The sequence below is a fragment of the Anoplolepis gracilipes genome, chromosome 12 (assembly GCF_047496725.1).
Source record: "Anoplolepis gracilipes chromosome 12, ASM4749672v1, whole genome shotgun sequence".
NCBI lineage: Eukaryota > Metazoa > Arthropoda > Insecta > Hymenoptera > Formicidae > Anoplolepis > Anoplolepis gracilipes.
Window position 1 is genome coordinate 4922153 of NC_132981.1, and position 22773 is coordinate 4944925.

Here is a 22773-nt window from a genome sequence, read left to right on the forward strand (position 1 = left end):
CACATTTAAATAGAAAATACAAGAAGATGTTATTAATAAAGTTTTCCTATCTAATTTCATGCATGTAAATAAAGAAAAAAATTGATGATCAGCAATGATATCATTAATATCTATTTTCCATTTTGATAAACGCAGTAATTTATATATCATCATTATCGAATTATTCTAAATCGTATTTTTCATTTTTATTAAAACTTTCCATAAACTCGGAATCTAGATATGCAGCCATCTGGTTTTAACAAAAGTTTTACATATGCTATCACCGTATCATCATTATCAGGCGGAGAAATAAATTGCTGAGAACCAGGACTCACCTATAAAAAAAAATATTAGGATAAATGTATTTGATTAGGATTCGTTTCATTTTGTGACATTTCACATAAATTTTACATCGTGTTTGTAAAGTAAGCAGGAATTTATTTTTAAAATAAGACAATAAAAAATTTAATCTAAACAAAAATGAATAAAACCTGAAAAGAAAGTAATCGGTAAATATATGACAAAAACAATTAAATCTAAAAAATTAAATATAACTTACGATAGTATACGGTACAATATCTTTCCATGGCAGTATATTTAAATCAGATCTAGCATCTAAAATAATGCCTTCCTTAATTCCCTGCACTCGTACAGCGTATGGAGCTTTTCCCACACAATGTGCTGTATCGATCATGATACGATTAATTGTACCACTATATCCTAATTGAAATACAACCCATTCTTCTCCAAACATCTAAAACATCCAAAATAATGTGAAAATCATTTTGGAATAATTATTAGTTACACAAGTAATATACATATATAGCAAAAGACTATTTTTCATATTCTTAGAACGAGATATTGAAATAAAATGTAAAAATGCATATTTAAAAAAATAGTCCTCAGATGAGTTTTACTTTTATGATTTTCTACGTACCTGGTCAATATTTTTTACACTTGGAAGATGGCTTGGGAACCCTTCAGCGGATCTAACACAACATCTAGAAGTATGCCATCCATCATAAGGGTAGCTAGGTGCTGCAGGCTTGATCAAATGATTAGGGTGTGTATCATTATAAGAACTGCTATAAACTATACAGTTACCACCATAAATCTTGGAGATAAGATCAATGACAGACTTCGGCGATGACGTAAGAATTGGTTTTGATACTTTTCCGTAAACATGTAATCTGCTTATACCATCGTCTGGAAAGAGATTGAGCCGCAGATGAGTGAAATAATTTCCATTGGGCGCTATCATAAAAAGCTTTTGGTTCATCGACGAATAATCAGAATTCAGATTTTGCCGTACGATCAGATATGGCTAGGTCTGAAATCATTTATGAATCTTTATTTATGCATCATACATAAAATTATTGAAAAAAAGGACGATTCCTCACATACAGAAAAACGCAATATGTTTAAAAAAATCTATATAATAATCTGTAAAATGTTGTGTAATAATAAATTGAAATGCTTTCTTTGTTTATATATCATTTTTAATAATATATGAATAAATAAAATAAAAATACAAATTGATTTAAAAATGTTATACACACAAAAATATATATATATATATATATATATATGTATATGCCGGATAAGTCAATTAAAGTGTTACAGACTTATATCTCGGAAACGAAGCATTTTAGAGAAAAATGTTTTTGATAAAAGTAAGAGATTCCATTTAAGAAATTGAAAGTGACCTTCACGTGATCTTCAACCGACTATCTAAGGTCAAACCAATGACATCATTATATGTCTCCTTGAAACCATATAACTATTGTCAGAAACATTTTTCTCTAAAATACTTCGTTTCCGAGATGAATCTGTAACACTTTAACTGACTCACCTGATATATATATATTACATTTTTTATAGATACATTATTACATTTTATAGATGCACGTAATCATGTACCTTAAGTAGATTTTCAGCTACGCCAAAACCGTCATCGGTTGCAAATAAAATTTTTGCTCCATTCTAAAATTTAATAGATTATCATATTACAATTTTTCTTTCAGTTAATTCAAAAGAACAAACACAAATATACATCGAGTATGTTATAAAAATACTGGTGCAAAAAAGAGAAAGAAACCAATTTAAAATATTACAAGAAAAAATATATAAGACTGTATAAGACAATATGATTATTAATATAAACAAAATATGCTGCTGTTAAAACAGATGTATATGTTTTTCTACATATAAAGGTCAAAGATAAATATAACTTAGAAATAAACTTATTTACTTTAAAACTATACATATACATATATGTATATAAATTACTGCATATACACACATGTTGGTAGGATCTACCAAAATAATATCCATACGTTCCGAAATCTATTAAGCTTTTGTTAGCAAAGAACTTTTAGTAAAAAATTAATACATTAACTAAAACAGCACATATTTGGCTGTATTATTTACTAAATTGTTACATTACAAGAAGAAATTACCTTCTCGGATGACAATTCGCACAATTCTGTTGTTTGCATAATGCGATCCATTTTAAGGTTTTCGAAATTGAATCTTCTGCACGATATCAATTATAAAACAAACTGCAAAAGTTTTTGTTTTTAGATATGATATAAAATAAACTTTATTTAAAACATCGCTTGTTTAAGATAAAATTCAATATTTCCTAAGTATTCTATATCATAATAAATATTAATAGATAAATATACTTTAACACATTGATATTTACATTTGCAATCAGTGCTAATAATCTTAATATTATATACCAGAATATCTTTTAATCAATGAAATTTACAGAAAACTTTATTCTTCAGTGCAAAATAATCATGATCTTTATTATATCCCCCCTCCCCGACTTCTTCAAATTTGATAATACATCCAAAGTAAAGAATCATTTTTGTCATTATTAATAATTAATTCGCGTAGTGTCAATTATTATTATATTATTATGTTCTGTAAACTATTTTACAGACTAATACTTTTATTATAAAATTATTATAGATAAAATATTCAAATATTTTAAAAGAAACATCGTCCACAAGTAACAATTTTTATTAAATATTTCTTGATTTAAACATACATATTTGCTCCTACCTGTTCTCTCAAACGACTGCTCTCAATCGATGCTTTAAGATGATTAAAATTTTACACAGTAAGCTCTAGACAATATTAAACAAGGTCATTCTTAAGTAAACAGTAACGGTGTTTATGTATGATGTTATGATATGTGTATGTTATGTATGTTATGTATGTTATATGTGTATAAGATGCATATAAGACAATTGTCTTCTACGAGTCGCTTGTTGACATTACTTTTGAAAATTTTATAATTATGGTAAAGCATATCATATTTCTTTAATTCTTTGTGTGATAAGCACAGAGACTCTATTGCAGATGCCATTAAAATTTGACACACTTTTCATGAGTATATATAATAAATTCGCAATGAATTGAGCATATTTAAAGTGAGCTATTAATTTATAACCGCAATTAATTTCTCTCATGTAACTGAATTTATTTTGAACGTATTTATTAAAACAAAAATGGCGACAAATTTTTAATAAATTTATTACAGCTTCTTACATTACTTAACAAGTATATATTCTTAAGAAATTGCGTCGAACGATAAACATAAAAGATTATTTTGTTACAATATGTGTAACAATATTATCTTACTTATACATCTAACAATATCATTTTTTATTCAATTTCTTAATAAATAAAATTCATATATAAATAGCATTTCGTACATAAATAGAAAGAAAGAATTAATGACTGTGAGCAACATCTTTTCCATTTTGATAAACATCATAATTTATTTATTATCATCATAAAATTATTCTTTCTTTCTAAGAGAAAATTTTATCACCGTCGGTTAATTTTAATCTCAATCGAAATTATATCTCTTTCTTTTGAATTTATCTAAAAGAAACAAAGATATAGTTTAAATCGAGATTAAAGTTAACCGACGTTGGTGAAATAGACCGTAAATCATATATTTTCCATTTTTATTAAATATTTCCTAAAATACGGAGTCTAGATAGATAACCATTCGGTTTAATCGAAAGTTTCACGTATGCCATTTGATCATGATTATTTTGCACTGAAATAACTTGATAGGCAGGTTTTATCTATAAAAAATATTAGGATAAATGTATTTGATTAGAATTTTTTCATGAATGTTTAATGTTCCATACCAATTTTATGTATGTAAATTTAATATAAGCAGAATTTATTTTTAAACTAAAGCAATTTAATTGAGACAGAAATCAATAACTAAACAGAAAGCGATCGATAAGTAAAGCTCGAGGCTTAAGGCACACAATGCTATTTTATTTGTTGGATTGCTAACTGGATTGGGTGCTTGCTACCGTGTGAGCTGGCTGTGCTGTTAACTTTATTGTTGGCTTGGCTTCAGACAATATGAATTTTCGTACTGACTTTTTACACTAGCTTTCTAATGCGCAGATTTTTTAATACTTCTTTTTGAACATGTTTATTATGATAGATAATTGTTCACCGCATATAAACATGTTTCCTTTTTATAATCCTCTATTAAAATAAAATAGCTTCTTTGCATCATTTTTTTTTCTTTTTTTGTAATAAATAAAACTTTTTTTCGATAATTTTAAATATGATGCATAAATAATTTGTCATAACCTGAGACTATATCTTGATTCTCGCAATGAGCCAGCACCGTATAGAATAATAGCACCTATTTTATTACGGAAATTCAGTTGCCAGTAACGTAACCAGCATACATATGACTTCCAGCTTAACAAACATCAAGATTGCCACCACAGGTGCACGTAAACAAGTCGATAAAATGACATCATGTGCCACGAGCTTCAATCAATGACAAACGGTCAAATCTTCTAGATTAAATCTAACTTACAATAGTATATGGTACAATATCCTCCCATGGTTGTATATTGAAATCAGATTTAGCATCTAGATTGATGCCTTCCTTAATTCCCTGCACTCGTACAGCGTATGGAGCATGCTGAGTGCAGTATAATGTATTGATGATGATAGAATTGATTTTACTACTATATCCCAACTGAAATATAGCCCATTCTTCTCCAAATATCTAAAAGTTATAACGCAAAAATCATTTTGTAATTATTGTCAGTTACAAGCGATAATCAGGACAGTTTATAAAAAAGACTATTTTTCATATTTTTAAACCGAGACAATAAAATGAATGTAAATGCATATTATATCATAAAAAAAGATAGATTATTAGTTTTACAATTAGTACTTTTATGATTTTCTATGTACCTGATCGATACTTGTTTCTGTAAAGTGTTCAGCGGATCTAATAGGACTTGTCGCGGTATGCCATCCGTCATTTATGGATTTAGGTTCTACAGGCTTGATCAGATTATTAGGGTGTTTATCGTTATAACAATTACTATAGGCTACACATTTACCACCATAAATTTTAGAGACGAGATCAACTTCACAATTCCGCGAAAGCATGGGTAAGGATTTAAATATTTTTCCGTAAACATGTAACCTAGTTATACCACCTTGTGGCAAGATGTTGAGACGAAGATGAGTAAAATGTTGGCTGTCTAAATCTATCATAAAAAATGTTTTATTCATCGATGAACAACCAGGATTCAGATTTTGTGGTGTGATCAAATATTGCCAGTTCTGAAATCATATTTATAATTAATCATTAATTATTATACATAGTAAAATCATCGAAAAAGGGCACGATTCCTCGCATGCAAAAAACATGTTCAGAAAAAATTTTATATCCATAAAAAGTAACGACAAATTGAAATATTTTCCTCCCTTTATATGTCGTTTTTAATACATCTAATCAAAAATCAAAATGTATTGAAAAGTGTTTATATTAATATTTAATAATATATTAAAATTTATATTTTTGTTACCTTAGAAAGGTAATTAAAACGTTTCAAAAGGTCTATTCTATGATGACAAATTTGAACGGGAAAGCTTTCTGTGCATAAAAAATAATATATTAATACACACACGCACATACGTACACACGCACATATATATATATATATATATATATATATATATATATATATATATATATATATGTGCGTGTGTACGTATTAAAATATATATATATATATATATATCAAACACTCCGCCAAAAAAAAAGTAATACTCTAGACAAATTTTAAAAATTATAAAATTTCAAATGCTTATAACACAGTTAAAAATTATCGTATCGAGGTGATTAAAAAACTCTGAAAATAAAGCTCTGTATTTTGAGAAACTTTTAATGCCGATTACAAAGAATGATGTAGTTTGTTATTTATAAGTTGTCAACGTTTGCGCTGAGGACGACTCAAAATGAGTCGAAACGTCCGCACATATATTTTGTTAAAACCAGATGTAATATTTCATGTTTTTGATTTTTTATTATTCTTTTATATATGTTATTTTTTATTATTCTTTTATAATTTTTAAAGTTGCGTTCTGCTTCCGCGGAATATTAATATACTTTTTATACTTAACAATTGTTTTTTAACTCTTTATGCCTATTAATCCCATGTGTTTATTTAAGTTATAAACATTTAAAATTTTATAATTTTTTGCTATTTATCTACTGTACCGCTTTTTTTGGCGGAATGTACATAACTAAAAAATTTAATGAAAAAAGAGATTAATATCAAGTCGCTTACAAAAAGAAAGATAAAGAGAAAAAAAAGAGAGAAAGAAAGAATAAAATCGAGACCTACAAAATTATTTCTGACAAACCTGTAAACATATTGGCGGCTTGAATAGAAAACTGGTACGCAACTTCGTTGATAAGGAAAGCAGTATCTACGCAAATAAAATCTATTTTAGCTCTTGCTGCTAATCTGATAATCACAAATTCCTGACCCTTGGAGATTCGTGTCTTTTTCGTTATCCATGCATCTTTAAATTTATTCTTGTGTGCAGATTTCATTACAGGTTCAGTCTCCTAAATTGAAAGATCGATGATGATAAGTATATAAATATATTATATAGAAATACTGTTTATTCAATTGTACCTTTTTTGCATGGTTTCCATATATGTATATAATTGTGGTAATGTATTTAAATTATTTTATATTTTACATATTTTATACTATACCAAAAAAATAAATATATCTGCAATTGTCTTACAGTTCTAATATTAAATGCTTTATGTGCGACATTTTACTATTTTCTCTTACTTTCTGGGAATATATATAGACATGCATTTAAAACATACATATAATTATATATTCAGAGGAATACTTTTAAATATTACAAAGACACTCGACCATTATAAATGTATGTCGGATTTATTAATGTAATTGATTATATAAAAAATTACATAATCTAATTATTACGTTTTTTACAGTTATATTCAATGTAATCACTTACTTTAAGTAGATTTTCAGCTACACCAAAAGTGTCATCGGATGCAAATATTATTTTTGCTCCATTCTAAAATTCAATGCATTATCATATTACAATTTTAATTTCAAATAATTAAAAAGAATAGTCTATTTTACAAATGCAAAGATATATCAAATTGTTAATTGCTAATTTACAAAACAGAGAAAAACAATTTTTAAAAATTTAAGATGTACAATACAGAATATATACATTAGAAAGTAATTATAAGAGAATCGAAGTATGTATAATTATCAATATGAATCAAATATGCGGTGTTGATGATATGTGTAAATATATGTTTTTATATAAAAGTCCGAATGCTTAATATAATTTAAGAATAAACTCTCTGTTTAAGGCATTCGTTATAATTTGACTTTAAAATTTTGTATATATGTATATTGCTATTATGTTGACAGAATCTTTAAAAATAATATTAGAACGTCCCCAAAATATAACCATTAATGTTTTATGTGTTTATAAGCATAAAACTTTTAATAAGAAATTAACATTCGTTCAATTGGTCGTTCTATTTAACTTGTATTATCTATTAAATTGTCATATTATAAGAAAAACTTACTTTGTTGGATGACAATTCGCACAATTCTGTTGTATCCATTTCAGACTTTTCGGAATTGAGATCTCCTGCACGATTCCAATTGTAAAGCAAAAAATATATTGTATTTAAATAAGATATAAGATTAATTGGACATTACTTATTTAAGATAATATATAACATTTTCAAAGTATTCTATAGCATGATAAATATCAATAGACAAATATATATTAGCATATTAATATAGACACTCAAAATCAGTGCTAATCATATATTAATAATATAACAGAATATAATTCAAGAAATGAAATTTAAAGAAAATTTTATACCGATAGTTTGAAATTTAGTAATACGTCTGAATTAATGAATTATTTTTATCATTAATAATAATTAATTTGCGTGAGGTCAATTATTATATTCTGTAAACTGTTATATTCTACAACCATACAGTATTAACTATTGCACTATTCATGATATAGATATATGTATGTTTTTTTACATATAAAAGCGAATACTTTATATAACCTAAGAAAAAGTTCTCTCTTTAAGGCGCTAGTTATTTGACTTTGAAACTGAATATATACATTGCTACTATGTTGATAGAATTTAAAAGATATAATATTGAAACTTTTCCAAAATATTTTAAGTCTTTATGCTTTTATTATAACACAAAACTTTTAGTAAGAAATTAATACATTTGTTCAACCGGCATATTTGACTTATAATATAAAATTGCTGCATCAATCAATCTATTAAATTGCCACATTGTAAGAAGAAATTACCGTTTTGGATGACAGTTCGCACTATTCTGTTATCGATATTTTAGGCTTTTCAGAATTGAGATCTTTTACGATTCCAACTATAAAACAAAAAATTGTATTTCTTTTAAATAATGTATAAACTCTATTGAATATCGCTTATTTAAGATAATATCTAATAAATGTCTGAAGTATCTAATATTGTGATAAATTGATTGACAAAAAAATAATATACTAGCATGTCATTAGCATATATATACTCTGTCGGACAGAATAACACTTGTATTGTAAAATCATTATACATAAAATATTGAAATATGCTAATGAATATACACAACCAATACATATATATATATATATATATATATATATATATATATATATATAATATTCATACTATAACAGAACGTCTTTTATCGATAAAATTTACAAAAAATTTTATACCAATATCTTCCCAGGTAGCACTGTTCGTTTTATAAACGTTTTCTAAACGTATCTAATACGAAAAGATGCGTTTAGAAAACGTTATAAAACGTTTATAAAACGAACATGTGCTACTTGGGTTCAAATTAATTTAATGATACACATTTGAAGTAACAAATTACTTTTATCATTAGTAATAATTAACTATCGTGGCGCCAATTATTATATATTGTACACACTGTCGTACAGAATAACACTTGTATTGTAAAATCATTATTATAGATAAAAATATTCAAAATTATTTTAAAAATATTGTCAAAAATTGATTATTCTTATTAAGTGTTTCTCAATTTGAATATACATATTTGCTCTTACCTTGCTTCTCACAAACACCTTTAATCGTTGCTTCAAGATAACTAAAATTTTAACCACTTAGTAACATATACAATGTTATATAAGGTTATATAAGGTCATTACTATAAGTAAACATAAGATATAAGCATATGCTGAATGTAATAGCAAATAATAACATAATTTATTACTTTTTTAATTTAATTTAATATTATTTTATTATCAAGCCTTGATTATCTTTAGAATAATCTGAAGATAATAATGTTCTTTATTTTCAACTGCGTTTTTCTATTTTTAGTTATTTTTAAGTAAAATAAAATATATGCGACTCACCAGAGAGTTTGTGTAATAAAATTAATAATAATAATATATATGTTACAAGACTACTATGATATCATGATTTAAATAAAATTTTCCTCGATAAACACTTCAGAAAAGATAATAAAAAATTCTTAAGATTTATGAAGTCATCAATGAAAATTGATAATTGAGGATTACTGCCATCGATAATTATATCGATAATCGATACAGTATATCTAACTATTGCTCCTAATAAATCACTGGCTTCTAATAATTTATTACTTGATAATGCTCTTTTTTTTTAATTTACATCCTCGTGTAGTAAATTTTTATAAAAATGATTAAAGATTTATTATTTATTTTTGACAATATGTAGTTAATTGTAGGTATTTATGTTATGACAATTAGTATATTTGTTCGCTATCGAATTTGTAGTCGTAAAATGCCGCTATCGAATCTCCAGCATTAATGAACACATAGTAATGATAAACAGTAATTTACTTTAATAAAGAAAAATATAATACTATATAAAATTATGACAAAAAAATATTATAAAAAATGTAAAAGTTAACGCTTTAAAATAAATAGGATTGCTTTTAAAGCGATATTATCTAGGCATAATATAATCGTATAAAAATATATAATCAATATTAGATAATTCTTCTTAAAGTTATTTTTGACAAGGTAATTAATCTATTGTGATAGTCTTGATGTTGTCGACTAATTCTTTCACTAAAGCCTTGTCAGTGACATTAATAAAATCATTCTCGTTAGGGCCCAATTTCACTCTATTCGCTCCATAAGTCACCATTTTCCGTCTCTTAGCCGATGCGTGAAATTCTTTGGCACCAGACTCCATGATTTTGCGAATGTTATCATCCGTGATACCACCTGCAGGTACAATTATTATTTTTGATCCCTTTTCTATTAACGTTTTTATCAGTTCTAATCCTTCCAGGGCGCTATTTTTTTGTCCCGATGTCAGAATCCTATGGAAGTAAAGCTTGGCGAGGACATGCATCGATTTGACAGGATCGATCGTGAGATCAAAGGCGCGGCTAAATGTCACCGGCAAAGGAAAAGCTTGGAAAACAATTTTCTTGCATGCGGCAGTGTCGATTTCGCACTCGGGAGTCAACGCGCCAAAGACAAATCCGTCCACGGAATAATGATCCTTAAACATTATCAGATCGTCCAGCATAGCATCGATTTCTTCAGTATTGTAGACGAAGTCACCACCGCGAACGCGGAGCATGACGTAAAGCGGGATCTTCGTAAACTTTTTTATTTGCTTGACTAAACCCGGGGTAGGTGTTAGACCACCTTCCGAGAGAGCCGAGCAAATCTCCAATCGACTGGCACCACCCTCGATCGCGTTTCTAGCAGATTCTATGGAATCGACGCAGATCTCCATCTGCAAAATAAAATGTCTAATTAGTGATAAAAATAATTCTTTTTACAAATGTACGTACACTGATTAATTTTCTTCTAAATATAATTATCTTATTTTCTTACTATCTTCCTGTTTTCTTACATCCCATTTTTATTTTTATTTTTGTCCTATTTTATTTTATTTTTAGTATAAAAGTCTTAAAGAATAAGATTATCAAAGAAAAATTTATACGAAATATTTCTTATTTTATCACGTAATATTATATCGTATGTTCTTAAATATATGAATCAATTTACGTGGTAAAAAATTGTATGCTAATAGAAATAGAGCAGATTAATTAAAACGACTAAACTAGCCAAAATTTCTTTATTTTGTAACACAACGTTTCGACCATCTAGTTGTGGTCCTTTTCAAGTGTCACTAGAATCCAAAGGTTACAAATGAATCGAAAATTAATAACAAATTCAGCGCAAACAATAAAATGTAATAAAATAAATATAAGAACAAACCAACTTAAACATACATTAAGAAAATTGAAGGATGCAATAAAACGTGTGAAAACGATTACACATTTCGCTCGTTAAAGTAAGGTATTAATAAGATAAAATTAACTCGATAAAGAGTCATAGAATAGAGTTTTAAAACTAAATTGTCAATTCTTAAAAAACATTTTAAACGACCTTTATAATCTTGTCGTAAATATTGTTTAGATTTTCAGTGTCTCAGATGGCCGAAACGTTGTGTTACTAAATAAAGGAATTTTGGCTAGTTTGGTCGTTCTAATTAATCTACTGTCTTTAATCAAATACTAGCGATTTTAATTTTTTAACCTTGAATTTCTAATAGAAATAGACCGATACACAATGAAATTATCGATTAAAGGAAACAAGAACTATCTTTAGAACAGTGTAATACCTTTTTGTCTCTTATATTGAAAAAAAATTTATTAAAGATTCGACTAAATTGATTTATCAGTGACTTACCTCGGTTGATCAGCTGCTGATTGATAATAATATAGCGTTATAAGTTGATAACAATGCACTGTGTGTGTCGTTATACTTGTCGTTAGAATATTAAACTACTTTTATTCGAGATTTATTATCTCTGGTTCTGTTACGTATATTTTCTTGCTGTGACAACAGAATTATACTTATATATATTCGCGTCGAAACGTGCCTCAAGAACCAAATTTTTTCCAGACTCGTACCAAGATCACTGTATCTTAACACGTGGCTATACTTATATGGTTGCCAACATGCTGTCGATATTCTCTGTAAATTTTTTTTTCACCGGCGATGTTGCCATATTCTCTGTAAATCGAAGCTTTGTACGAGTCTCGCCATCTGTATTTTACCGAGAGGAATGTCGTGTATATGTGTAATGATAACGTTCGTTGACGAATTCCTATTTGTCAAACTGTCTGATAACGACGTCTGCTTACTTGACAGATTACAACAAATAAATATACTTACGATAATAAAATAGAACACAAAAATGATTTCGAATATTCATTATAGTAATATCTAAAATTTTACTGAAAAATCTAGGCTCAATAAATTTTTTTCTTTCAATTGTGCAATTATTCAATTTGACAATCAGCAGACAAGTTAATACAAATCTTATTATATTCTATATGTTAATATGTGTCATTATTATTGTTATATATTATATATGCATTTTGACATCATAGATAAAAAAATACTTATCACTAATTAAAGTACATTTACATCTTTTAAACATCTTCACAAATATTTAGTGCTTATAAATTCACATATATAATATATAAAATTCACATAATAAATATATAAAATTCTTATTTATTATGGGACAGGTTTTTGGATACAAGGTTCGTGAAGCGTAATGTAATATTGTATTATACACAACATTTATATATATAATAAAATAATACCAAGTGCGGCGCATATGTAAATAATAATAATAATAATAATAATAATAATAATAATAAAATCAATAAAATAATAATAGTAACAAATATATCAAGCAAACTTTATGAGCGATGACAATAAGATTTTTAGAATTAAGGGGATAAGACATTTTTTTAGTAGCGTATTATAATTTTACACCAAGGAATTAATACGTTCGGGTATCGTTTTTCCATTGACAACTAATAAACGTACATTGCGCGTTGAATGTACTTTAGAATAAACTTCGGAGATTACGCACATTCACGTTACGCACTCTTCGATTCATTTATTATTAGCGCTTTCCGACAAGATTACGATCCTCGAAGAAAAGGATTCGCGCACGGGATCGTCTCTCTTACATATTCCATTTGATTCTGATTATTGTTAAATATACAATTAACGCGTATTCGCACACGGACCTAACGTAATATAAAAAAAATGTACAATTTATTATAATTATATCATCGCATTATTTTCCGATTACAAGCGGATCTAGTTTATTAGTCTCAAAAAGAACGTCAAAGTGATAAAAATACATGAATTTTTTTTCAATTCGATTAATATCCATCCTGCATATTTCCGAGAAAAAAAAAAGAAAGGCTGATTCTCCTGAAATCTCCCATTTAGATCCACCTGTGAATCCGACTAAAATTCAGTAGCGATGTACAAGAGGTTGAGGGAAAAGTGAGACGGGAAACTTGGAAAATCAGAGATCGCCGTTTGAGACCGCGATCGGCGATGGGCTCGTGGAACTGTTGGAATTCGTCGCCCATTTATTCTTGTGTGGATCGACGCCGAAGCCCTCGTCATAATTTCCCCGTGTGATGAAGAGCTGCTTGAAGTGTGGGATACAGTACAGCTTACCGTTGTTCAGCGTGAAGGAGTCCATCCTGTTCAAACACACAATCATCATCACGCAGTGACGATGATTTCGTAATGATAATGTCACATATTTAACATTTTTTGTGAGCGAATATTAAAAGTTGTATGTCAAAAGTAATAAAAAACAATTACTCTATTCGATGTATAATATATTAAACATCGTATGATTAACGTTACATGATATTACAAAGGAATTATTTCAAATTGTCAATATTTCTTTGATATTATATTAATGACACAAATGTACCTTCATAAAGAACACGATACATCTGAGTATAAGATATATTCCAGTGTGCTAATAAATAAAATATAGACGAGAGTTTATACGTGTCGTCCTTTTGTGTTACCTTAAAATGCAATTGCACTGGAGACACCGGAAACATTGCTTATGGAAGATTTTGTTATTTGTCTCGACCTTCTCCAGGGGGTAGACCTTCTTTTGGCAGCTCTCGCAAACGTCCGTGCAGGTCGTCTGGATCTCCTACACGATTGTTACGTCAAAAGTAGACGGTATAATTAAACTTATCCCTAAATACTCCGTGAGAGTCGGATAACGGGAAACGTATTTGTCGAATGCGTGATGAAATGTGTGAAGAGGTGTTTTAAAAGAGGGATATATGTGGACGTTACGTTGAAAAAGAAGAAGAAGAAGAGAAAAAGCCGCGTTGCTTCTCGAATCGAGAGATTTTCTCCCTGCTCCTTTTCTCCTCCTCCCGCTCTCACGAAAGAGATTTAGCATCTTCTTTATTTACCACTTATGTATTATCGTAATAAATGTTACACGTGAACAGAACAAAGATCGTTATACATCGATAGAAATAATACGTTAACAGACGCAATAAAGTCGTATTAACTTAGTATTATCGCTAGCTAATATTCTACAAATTAAAAGGCCGTTAACGAGAATTAATTTGCTAGAATCGTCACACGAGATTGTCTCTATTGATAGATCCATCGATTAATGGAGCGAATCTTTCGCAAATCAAAACCCAGCTTAGCGCTTTCCGCTTAAAATCTCCTTTACATTCGTGATTCGCATATCTCGAAAGTTATTATTGCACAAACGAAAAAAGAGGAAGACGGGAAATGTATGCTGTCGAGAATATACATTTTCGAAATTTCTCTTCTCTTTCTACAGTATACTTATTGTTAGATTACATATCTAGAAAAAACTCGTACAGTGTTTTTAAAACGAATCCTTTTCATAATCGATTCGAACTCGAAGACCGATTTACCCTGATATTTTATGACCGAAGTCAATCGTGCTTCTCTTTCCCAGAAATATAAAATGTATTGATATACATGTATTGATGTACAGATAGATCATGTCTTTATATATATATATTTATATCAGCAATGTTTCTCGTTTAAATTAGCGCGAAAAATATGTTGAATTTACAGAGAACTTAATGCTTTCTTACAGTAGTATCAAAAGCAACGTGATAGAAAAGAATAAGGTGACAGATGCGACACACAATAGGAAACAAAAGTGACAAAAATGCGTCTTACTCTTGAAAAGTATATATATATGTATATAATACAATATATCTTATATAGATATAATACAACTAAAAGAAAAAGATTGATATTCGCGCTTTGTACGACAATAAATACGTAATCACAATTTCTTGTATTGCACAAGTGTAAGATGCAAATGCGCAACGTGTATTTCGCGAATATTAAAATCGTTTAGATAAAACACGAGAAGAACATTTTACATTTACGTTTATTTAATTCCCGAAGAGATCCGTTGTCGAATAGACGGGTATAAAAATTTACTTACTACCGCGCTAAGCTGTAAAAAGATTCGAAATTTGTAAAAGCGATCTCGAAATAGCTACGTTCCTCTAATCAACTAATCAGCTCCTGGAGAGCACCTAAATAGCGCCTCGAGTATATACTTCCTCTGTATGTAAATGATAATTCCTCGTTCAGGCCCTCGCAATTGGCATCTCGCAATTTGGAAAAGCCATCACCTTTCACTCTTTTCGTTCGTCATTCTCCCGCACTCTCTCTCACTCGCCTTTCTTTTTGTTCACTTGTCAACAACGAATAACTTGGCACTTATGAAAATCAGAAATCTAAAGCGATAATTATGTGAAGACCGTAACGATGCGAGAAGAAAGTTCTGACTGTGCTGAATTCTTTGTGTAAACATATAAAACAAACTAAAATAATAATAATAATTGTTAATGTCATTAATAAAAATGGAAATTCTGCAAGTTTCATTAATTTTATATTATTTTTATCTACTCACAGTTATACAGTACACATTTTCTAGTAAACGAGCTATTTTGATTAATTGATTTATTTACTGTTCTAAAAACGGAATTATTATATATTAAAGATATGTTATATATATAATAATTATATAAGTCATGAAGATTCCAAAAAATTGATTTTACAAAAAAATTATTGTGGCTTGAAAAATTGCTCAAGAGTATATTCCATAAAATTTGGCACTCTGTAAAGTCATTAAACTCGTTCATAATGACCTCTGTCATAATTAAGAATTGTAATACAAAAATGATTAATCACGTATGTTTTAATTATGTTTGATTATTTGTGTTTTAAGGGAGTAATATCAATAAAAGATTTCATACGAGCATCGTTACGAATTTCACTGTCGAGGAGCAAATCCATCTCACGCATTTTACAGAAATCTTGGCATCGTCGCACACATGTAGGCACCTTAAAGAAAGAATTTTTCTCTGCGAAAACGATAAAAGTCGCGTTGTTATATGCGACACAAATGGATACTTTTTCTGTCTGTCGTCTATCTTTTATGATGTAAAGTAGTAGATAATGAGATTCTCTTTTTTATATATTAGGATAAGTCAAGCGTCTCTGCGTAAGAACTATTTACTCTCTTTAATAAAGTAAAATACTATTAAACTTATATAATTTATAATACTTTTGACTAACGAATTTCGTTTACTCTTTAATGTATAGATATTTATAAAAAAAAAACAATGATAATGGTCGGTTAACAAGATGTTTTGTGAAACTCTATAAAATCTGTACAAATCAATATATATATATTAAATTTCTCATACCGTCTTTTATATTTCTTATGTGACTCAGCACATTATCATCTCGAATGCTTTACAGCCATCTGCTAGTTTTTTTTCTCTCTGTTAATGTAATTTTCCATCTCTGATTGAACGAGACGCTCGACAGATCCAACAGTCGCGCAGACTCTCGTACTACAATAATATATATATATATATATATATATATATATATATATATATATATATATATATATATCTGTGTGTATATTAACACGCAACATATGGTACAGTCTATATACGGGCTAGAGAGATTCACTAAAGAACATAAGAACATAACGCTCAGTATGTGTGTTAAAACCATCCCTAAGAAAACAAAAAGATGGTTACAATAATTGGCGACAACCGAACATTATTGCCGTTGCGCGAGATTAAAAAAAAACTGCTTTTCCACCGGTTTTTCCACGACGTTTTCCTTCCTTCATCGATTCTTCTTCTTCTTCTCTCTTTCCTTCTTCGCATTTGATTTAATCCAGGCGTATTTTTCTTCCGTCTCTCTTTCTCCCTTTTACTGCTCCGCGTCACAAAAAGAAGATCACTTGATGCTATTTGCAATTATTTTCTCTTTACGATATCACATACGACACAAGCGGGCAAAGAATTTCGGCCAAAATATCGCATAGGCAGGTTAAAAAAGAAAAAAAATGTAAGAACGATAACGACAAATCAAAAAATAATCACACCGATCATGCTCGATAACAATAATCAGCAAAGGAGTAAAGATGGTTAAGTCATTGATGCTCGCACTTGAAATTTTAGAACTTATATACAAAATTTCGCTCGCTCGCGTGAATTTCATATTTTTATTGATCTAACGGGTCATTTTTCATCCTTTATAACCTGGAATTGCAATTCTGCCATGTGCACTTATGTCAAGGGAACAATAACTTTACATTATATGGACGAGTGAGTTTAAAGGCAGAAATTACTTCACGGTATGTGCATCGATTCTTCATTCGTATAGAAATATATTCTGACAAAAAAAAAGAGATAGTTTTAAAATTTTAAAACCGTAAACACTCAGATAACATATTTAAAATAAGATATTTTAAAATTTATCGTCAATTAAAGAGTGCTATTATTATTCCAAAATATAATAACATATATTTTTAGCTTCTTCTATTACGAAACTATTCATAGCTTTTCTGCTTAATATGTTTTTATTATGAATATATTTGAAATTAATAATATATAATATAAGAAAATAAGTAGCTTGAAAGTATTTTGATTAATATTAAAATACACAATACATTCGCCAATAATTACAATTTATATAATATATCTTAACTTTATTTGGCAATATTATATCATAGAAAAAAACTTAAAAATTGATTTTCTTTGCAATGAGAAGTTATACATCTGTCTTGTAAAAAGTTTTAGTAATAATAAAACTGAACGGACGTATTTACATTCGAATTCATTGATTGTATACAAAACGGATAAAGTAGCGGATTAAATTATCATAAGCAAAACAATTAGGCTTTATCGTAAAATATACATATACATCGCAAAAAATAAAAAGTGCAAAAATAAATCCTTGTATATATACATATAAACGAGAAATATATAAAATAAAATATAAAACGGTCGTGCTTTCAAGCAGTGTTCTTATCACGTTTAAAATATTGTGATTTGTTAACTCAATTATAAAATGTGCTTATTAAAAACGTATATTAGAAATATTATATATATATATATATATATATTTGTTTATTCTGAAATTTGAACGCAATATAAACACTGCTCGTAATATTTTAAAAATACATTTATAATTCTAACATATAAATTGATAAAGCAGGCAGAATAACGACAATTCAAAATCACACCATGCGCATACTTCATGATGCCGAGTTGTTCAAAAACAAAAAAAAAATTTCATTGAGGGAGAGAAATTTGATCTTTCAAGTTTCCGATTAATATACACACAATTAGACGCATATAAATCAGCCAGAGAAATATCATATGTTACGTTCAAAAAGAAAAGATAAAAAATGTGTGCTTTCCAACTTTAATGAATAGTAGTGGAAAATATCAAGACACAAATGACGGGGGATGAACGTATGTAAAATGACGGACAGATGACGATGATTATGAACGGCGAAATCGCGTGTATAGTATTAGATATGATATTTGTCGAGGAAAAGGATAAAACGTGTGATTATATGATATTCGACGAAGTGCTTCCATAAGTACTTACCACAAATCGATTAACTTTGACCTTCGGTGCGCGTGGAGATTCGTTGTTCTGCGAGCCGAGAGACTCGAAACGAGCTCTCAGACTGCTCGCAGACTCTATGCTGGACTGTTCGCCCGTGCCCTGGGCCATTTCGATTTCGGCGATATGGTGACTGCCGACCTTGCCGTCGGTCTCCTCCCAATGCTCGAACTTAGCACGGAGCGTTTTGGCGCGCGCCGCATTTTGCGCCTGTTTCAAGAACTCGTCCTCCACCTAGATGAGAAACAGGCGAGAGAATTTTCTTAATTACAGGGTAACACAATCAAGAGTAAAAGGCAGCCTTAAACTAAAATATAAACTTGCTTTGAAAATTTACATCAATTTTTTTAAAACTGAATGACAATCTAGCTCTTGTCATTCTTTCAGAATATCAAATCTTAATTTATATTTATAATAAATTAAAACCTTGAAAAGTATGTAATGTGTAAAAGATTTGAGATTTTTTAGAAAACTTTTAGAAAAGAGGAAAATGAAAACTTACAGATTCTATAATTTAAATAAATAACTCTATATCTTATTCTGGTATGAAATGTCTTAATAATTATAAAATGATGCTGCTGGAAACTTGAAAAAATTCTCCCTCCTTGTAGAATTATTAAATTAACCTGATATTATTAGAAATTCGACGTTTATATTATTCTATGGCTTTCATTTATCTGTCTTGATTAAACAAACCCGATGTAAAATCTAATATAAACATTGCATGCATGCATACCTTGTCTGAAGCACGGACGTAGTTGGGATCTTTCTCCTCGGTGCTCTCGTCGCCATCGGATTCCTCGTTTTCTTCGTCCTCTTCTTCCTCCGAGTCCGATGCTGTCGCCTTGGCAAATTTGTCCTCGGGAGGTGGTGTGAAACGTTTCAGAGGTTTTGGACCCTCCGGCAGTTCCTCCTTACACGCGTTTTCCTCCATTTGTCGGAAGATAGACAGCATCTTCCTCGCTGTGTCCGTGTGGACTACCTCGTCCACCCTGTCGTCGGCTCTGACGACGTCGGGATCGCGGTATATCTCGCGATCCGGTGAATTCATCTGTTTGAGTAATCAAAACAGTGTTATAATATGACGACAAAACAATCGAATTGCTCGAACCACATTATTTGATCATCCAATTTTGTTATCAAAGTTATAAAATAATATCAATCTTTCTTAAAGAACTTGATTAATAAGATCTTACAAGACTTATAGTATAGTTCTTATTACTGTTTTTCTTCTTTCAAAGATTTTTTTTTTTAGATTTTTAAGAACAAATTATGTGGTTCGATGTTTCTCAATTATTTTTATTAGCACTTTATGTTCATTGCTTCGCTTAATAATTGTTCAATAGATATTAACACATCAATCAAGCGTTATAAGTGTTATGAAATTATCTAAACAAGATGGGGTACTATTAGAGTTGTTAAAAATAACGAGAAAATTCTTTCCTATTCTTGTAAAACTTTATTGCAGGTAAAAAAAGTATTTAAAACTCAAACAAAAAGAATTTTCGAATTTATGACTGTATAATCATATTATTTCTATATAAGGTAACGACAGACAGATATTTCGTTATGTTTCAGATAAAGTCTTTCATTTTTGCAGATGTGTTTATTTCTCGATAAAAGTATGTGTTTTTAGTTGGCAAATTCCTCGACAAATTTTGCAATATCTTTTTATAAAAAAATATTTCCTTCTGATAAATATACAAAAAAAGGTAAAGATATATTTTTATAAAATTTATATTTATTTAAAACAAAAAGTATTAATAATTATATCATAAAAATAAATATTTTTATTCAACAAATTTAAATTATTTAAAAATATATATTTAATGTATTTTAAGTTTGCTAATTATTAATAATTTATATATGCAATTCTTGCTTACTAATTATTGTTTATTTTCACGCAAATTAGTTTTATTTTTCTAGAACTTTATTAAATAGTTGTTATTAAGATTATTGTAGGTTGAGTATATTTATTTAATTTATTTACGCAATTGCTATTCCAAATTGGTAATAAAATTATACGATAAGGTGACAATGACAGATAATAATTGCGAGGAATATGTTTTGTGTAAGTCGTTTATCGCGCGATAATTTTAAAATGTTCAGACCATGAAGCAGACACACACACACACACATACATGCGTGTGCACGCACGTACGCATACACATCGTCAAGAGGAATCCCAGGTAAGCTGAAGACCGAAATGTTTTTTTTTTAAGCCGACATGAGTCAGCTCTAAAAGTCCCAAACGTAGGTGGCACGACTATAAATCTCATGTAGAAAGTACTAAGACCTCTTTTCATAAAAAAAATATTATTTTATAAAAGAAAACGTAGGTATATAAATATAAACTAATATAATAACATGTGCTTCATAACAGAGTTAAAAAAAATAACATAAAAAAATTAATTATGTAGTCGCTTAAATAATATTTTCGAAAAACAAAAAAGTTTATGAGTATGCATGTGTTACAATTAAAAAAAAATTATACGCATAAATTGAATCACGCGCAAACAAAAGCTATGAGAAAAATCGTGTTTTCAAAAAAAAATCTGCTTTTACAAGAAATAAATTATGCCACGTGCATAAATAGCTGAATATTCACATGCTTCACAATCAAGATCATGGTCAACATGCTTCATGTTTTACAATCAAAGTATTGTAACATGAACAAAAATTTTTTTTGTAAAAGTTTGGCTTTCTTTTACATACAAAAGGTTTTCTCATAAAAGAAAAAAAATATCCCCGATAGACCTTGTATGCATTTATACCTGAACCCAAGCAGGTAAGATAAAAGTTGAGAACCTGACTGTACATCATGTAGAGCGATCGAAGGTTGTGATATTTTAAAAGGACCACCCTTATTTTAGTTCAAATCTAGTCGAGACGAGGAGGTCGGGATTGCCGACCGGAATTGTCGGCTTAATCGAGCAAAAGGGTTGTGAGCCGCTTCAAGGTTGATGACGACAAATTGACAGGTTCAAGAGCAGTACACGCACTCTGTGCGAAGCGGTCAATTGCCGTGTCACTTGCGACAATCCGACTAATTCGCTCTTCTCGCTTTCGTTTATATCGACGAATTTGCTCATCAACAAAAAATATTAAAGTGCGTGAGTGCCGTTTCTCTTGAGAGAGAAGCGACACTCTTGAAAGAGCAGCGAAAGAAGAAGCAAGTCTTTGAGAACTCGTTAAAATATATAAGTTACAGTTAAGAGGAAATAATTAAAGTAATTGGAGTTGAAATGGATAGATCACATAATTCTACATGATTACGGCGAAAAAAATAAAAACTGAGACTACACGCTTCGATTATTATCGTCGTATTAACAATTAATCAATCTTAATCTTTGCGGAAAAATACAACGGTAAAAGGTAAGTCTAAAATCATCTAATCAATGGTCGTATTAAATTCGAATTAACTCCTAGAAAGAACTTTTAGTTCGAAAGTGACAGGAAATGGAAAATCAATAATTGCCATACGATGTCTCTATTGAATTACGCAAGAGTCTTGGTATTTATCGCATTTAGTCTCCAGACTAGGAATTG

The 22773-nt window shown here is 29.1% G+C and overlaps 3 protein-coding genes across 20 annotated transcripts in view; all 3 read right to left on the bottom strand.

Moving 5' to 3' along the window:
- Positions 1–173: 173 nt before the first annotated feature.
- LOC140671623 (probable inactive allantoicase) lies at positions 174–9591 on the bottom strand. The gene is given in 11 exon segments (XM_072903071.1): positions 174–314; positions 539–733; positions 917–1309; positions 4856–5047; positions 5239–5616; positions 5862–5929; positions 6703–6910; positions 7339–7401; positions 7931–7995; positions 8689–8765; positions 9463–9591. Coding segments are annotated over 9 exon segments (1662 nt in total). The 5' UTR covers positions 7970–7995; positions 8689–8765; positions 9463–9591; the 3' UTR covers positions 174–188.
- Positions 9592–10221: 630 nt separating this feature from the next.
- LOC140671826 (copper homeostasis protein cutC homolog) lies at positions 10222–12367 on the bottom strand. Of its 2 annotated transcripts, none has more exons than XM_072903465.1 (2): positions 12115–12367; positions 10222–11152 (listed from the first exon to the last, which is right to left on the bottom strand). In XM_072903465.1, the coding sequence occupies exon 2, from the start codon at positions 11150–11152 to the stop codon at positions 10427–10429; it is 726 nt and encodes a 241-aa protein (XP_072759566.1). In that variant the 5' UTR covers positions 12115–12367; the 3' UTR covers positions 10222–10426. The 2 variants fall into 2 exon arrangements, with proteins under 2 accessions (XP_072759566.1, XP_072759567.1); XM_072903466.1 differs by lacking the exon at positions 12115–12367 and adding an exon at positions 11655–11791.
- Positions 12368–12982: 615 nt separating this feature from the next.
- The window catches only part of LOC140671814 (uncharacterized), a 66303-nt gene continuing 56512 nt past the window's right edge, over positions 12983–22773 (bottom strand). For 16 of the 17 annotated variants that reach the window (XM_072903422.1, XM_072903424.1, XM_072903421.1 and 13 more), the window contains 4 exons: positions 19961–20275; positions 19207–19458; positions 14286–14419; positions 12983–13946 (listed from right to left, as the gene is read on the bottom strand). In XM_072903422.1, the coding sequence (XP_072759523.1) occupies positions 13763–13946; positions 14286–14419; positions 19207–19458; positions 19961–20275 (885 nt within the window). In that variant the 3' untranslated portion in view covers positions 12983–13762. Of the gene's footprint in view, positions 13947–14285; positions 14420–14665; positions 17521–19206; positions 19459–19960; positions 20276–22773 lie in introns of those variants that run through there. The other variant, XM_072903432.1, reaches the window with a different exon arrangement.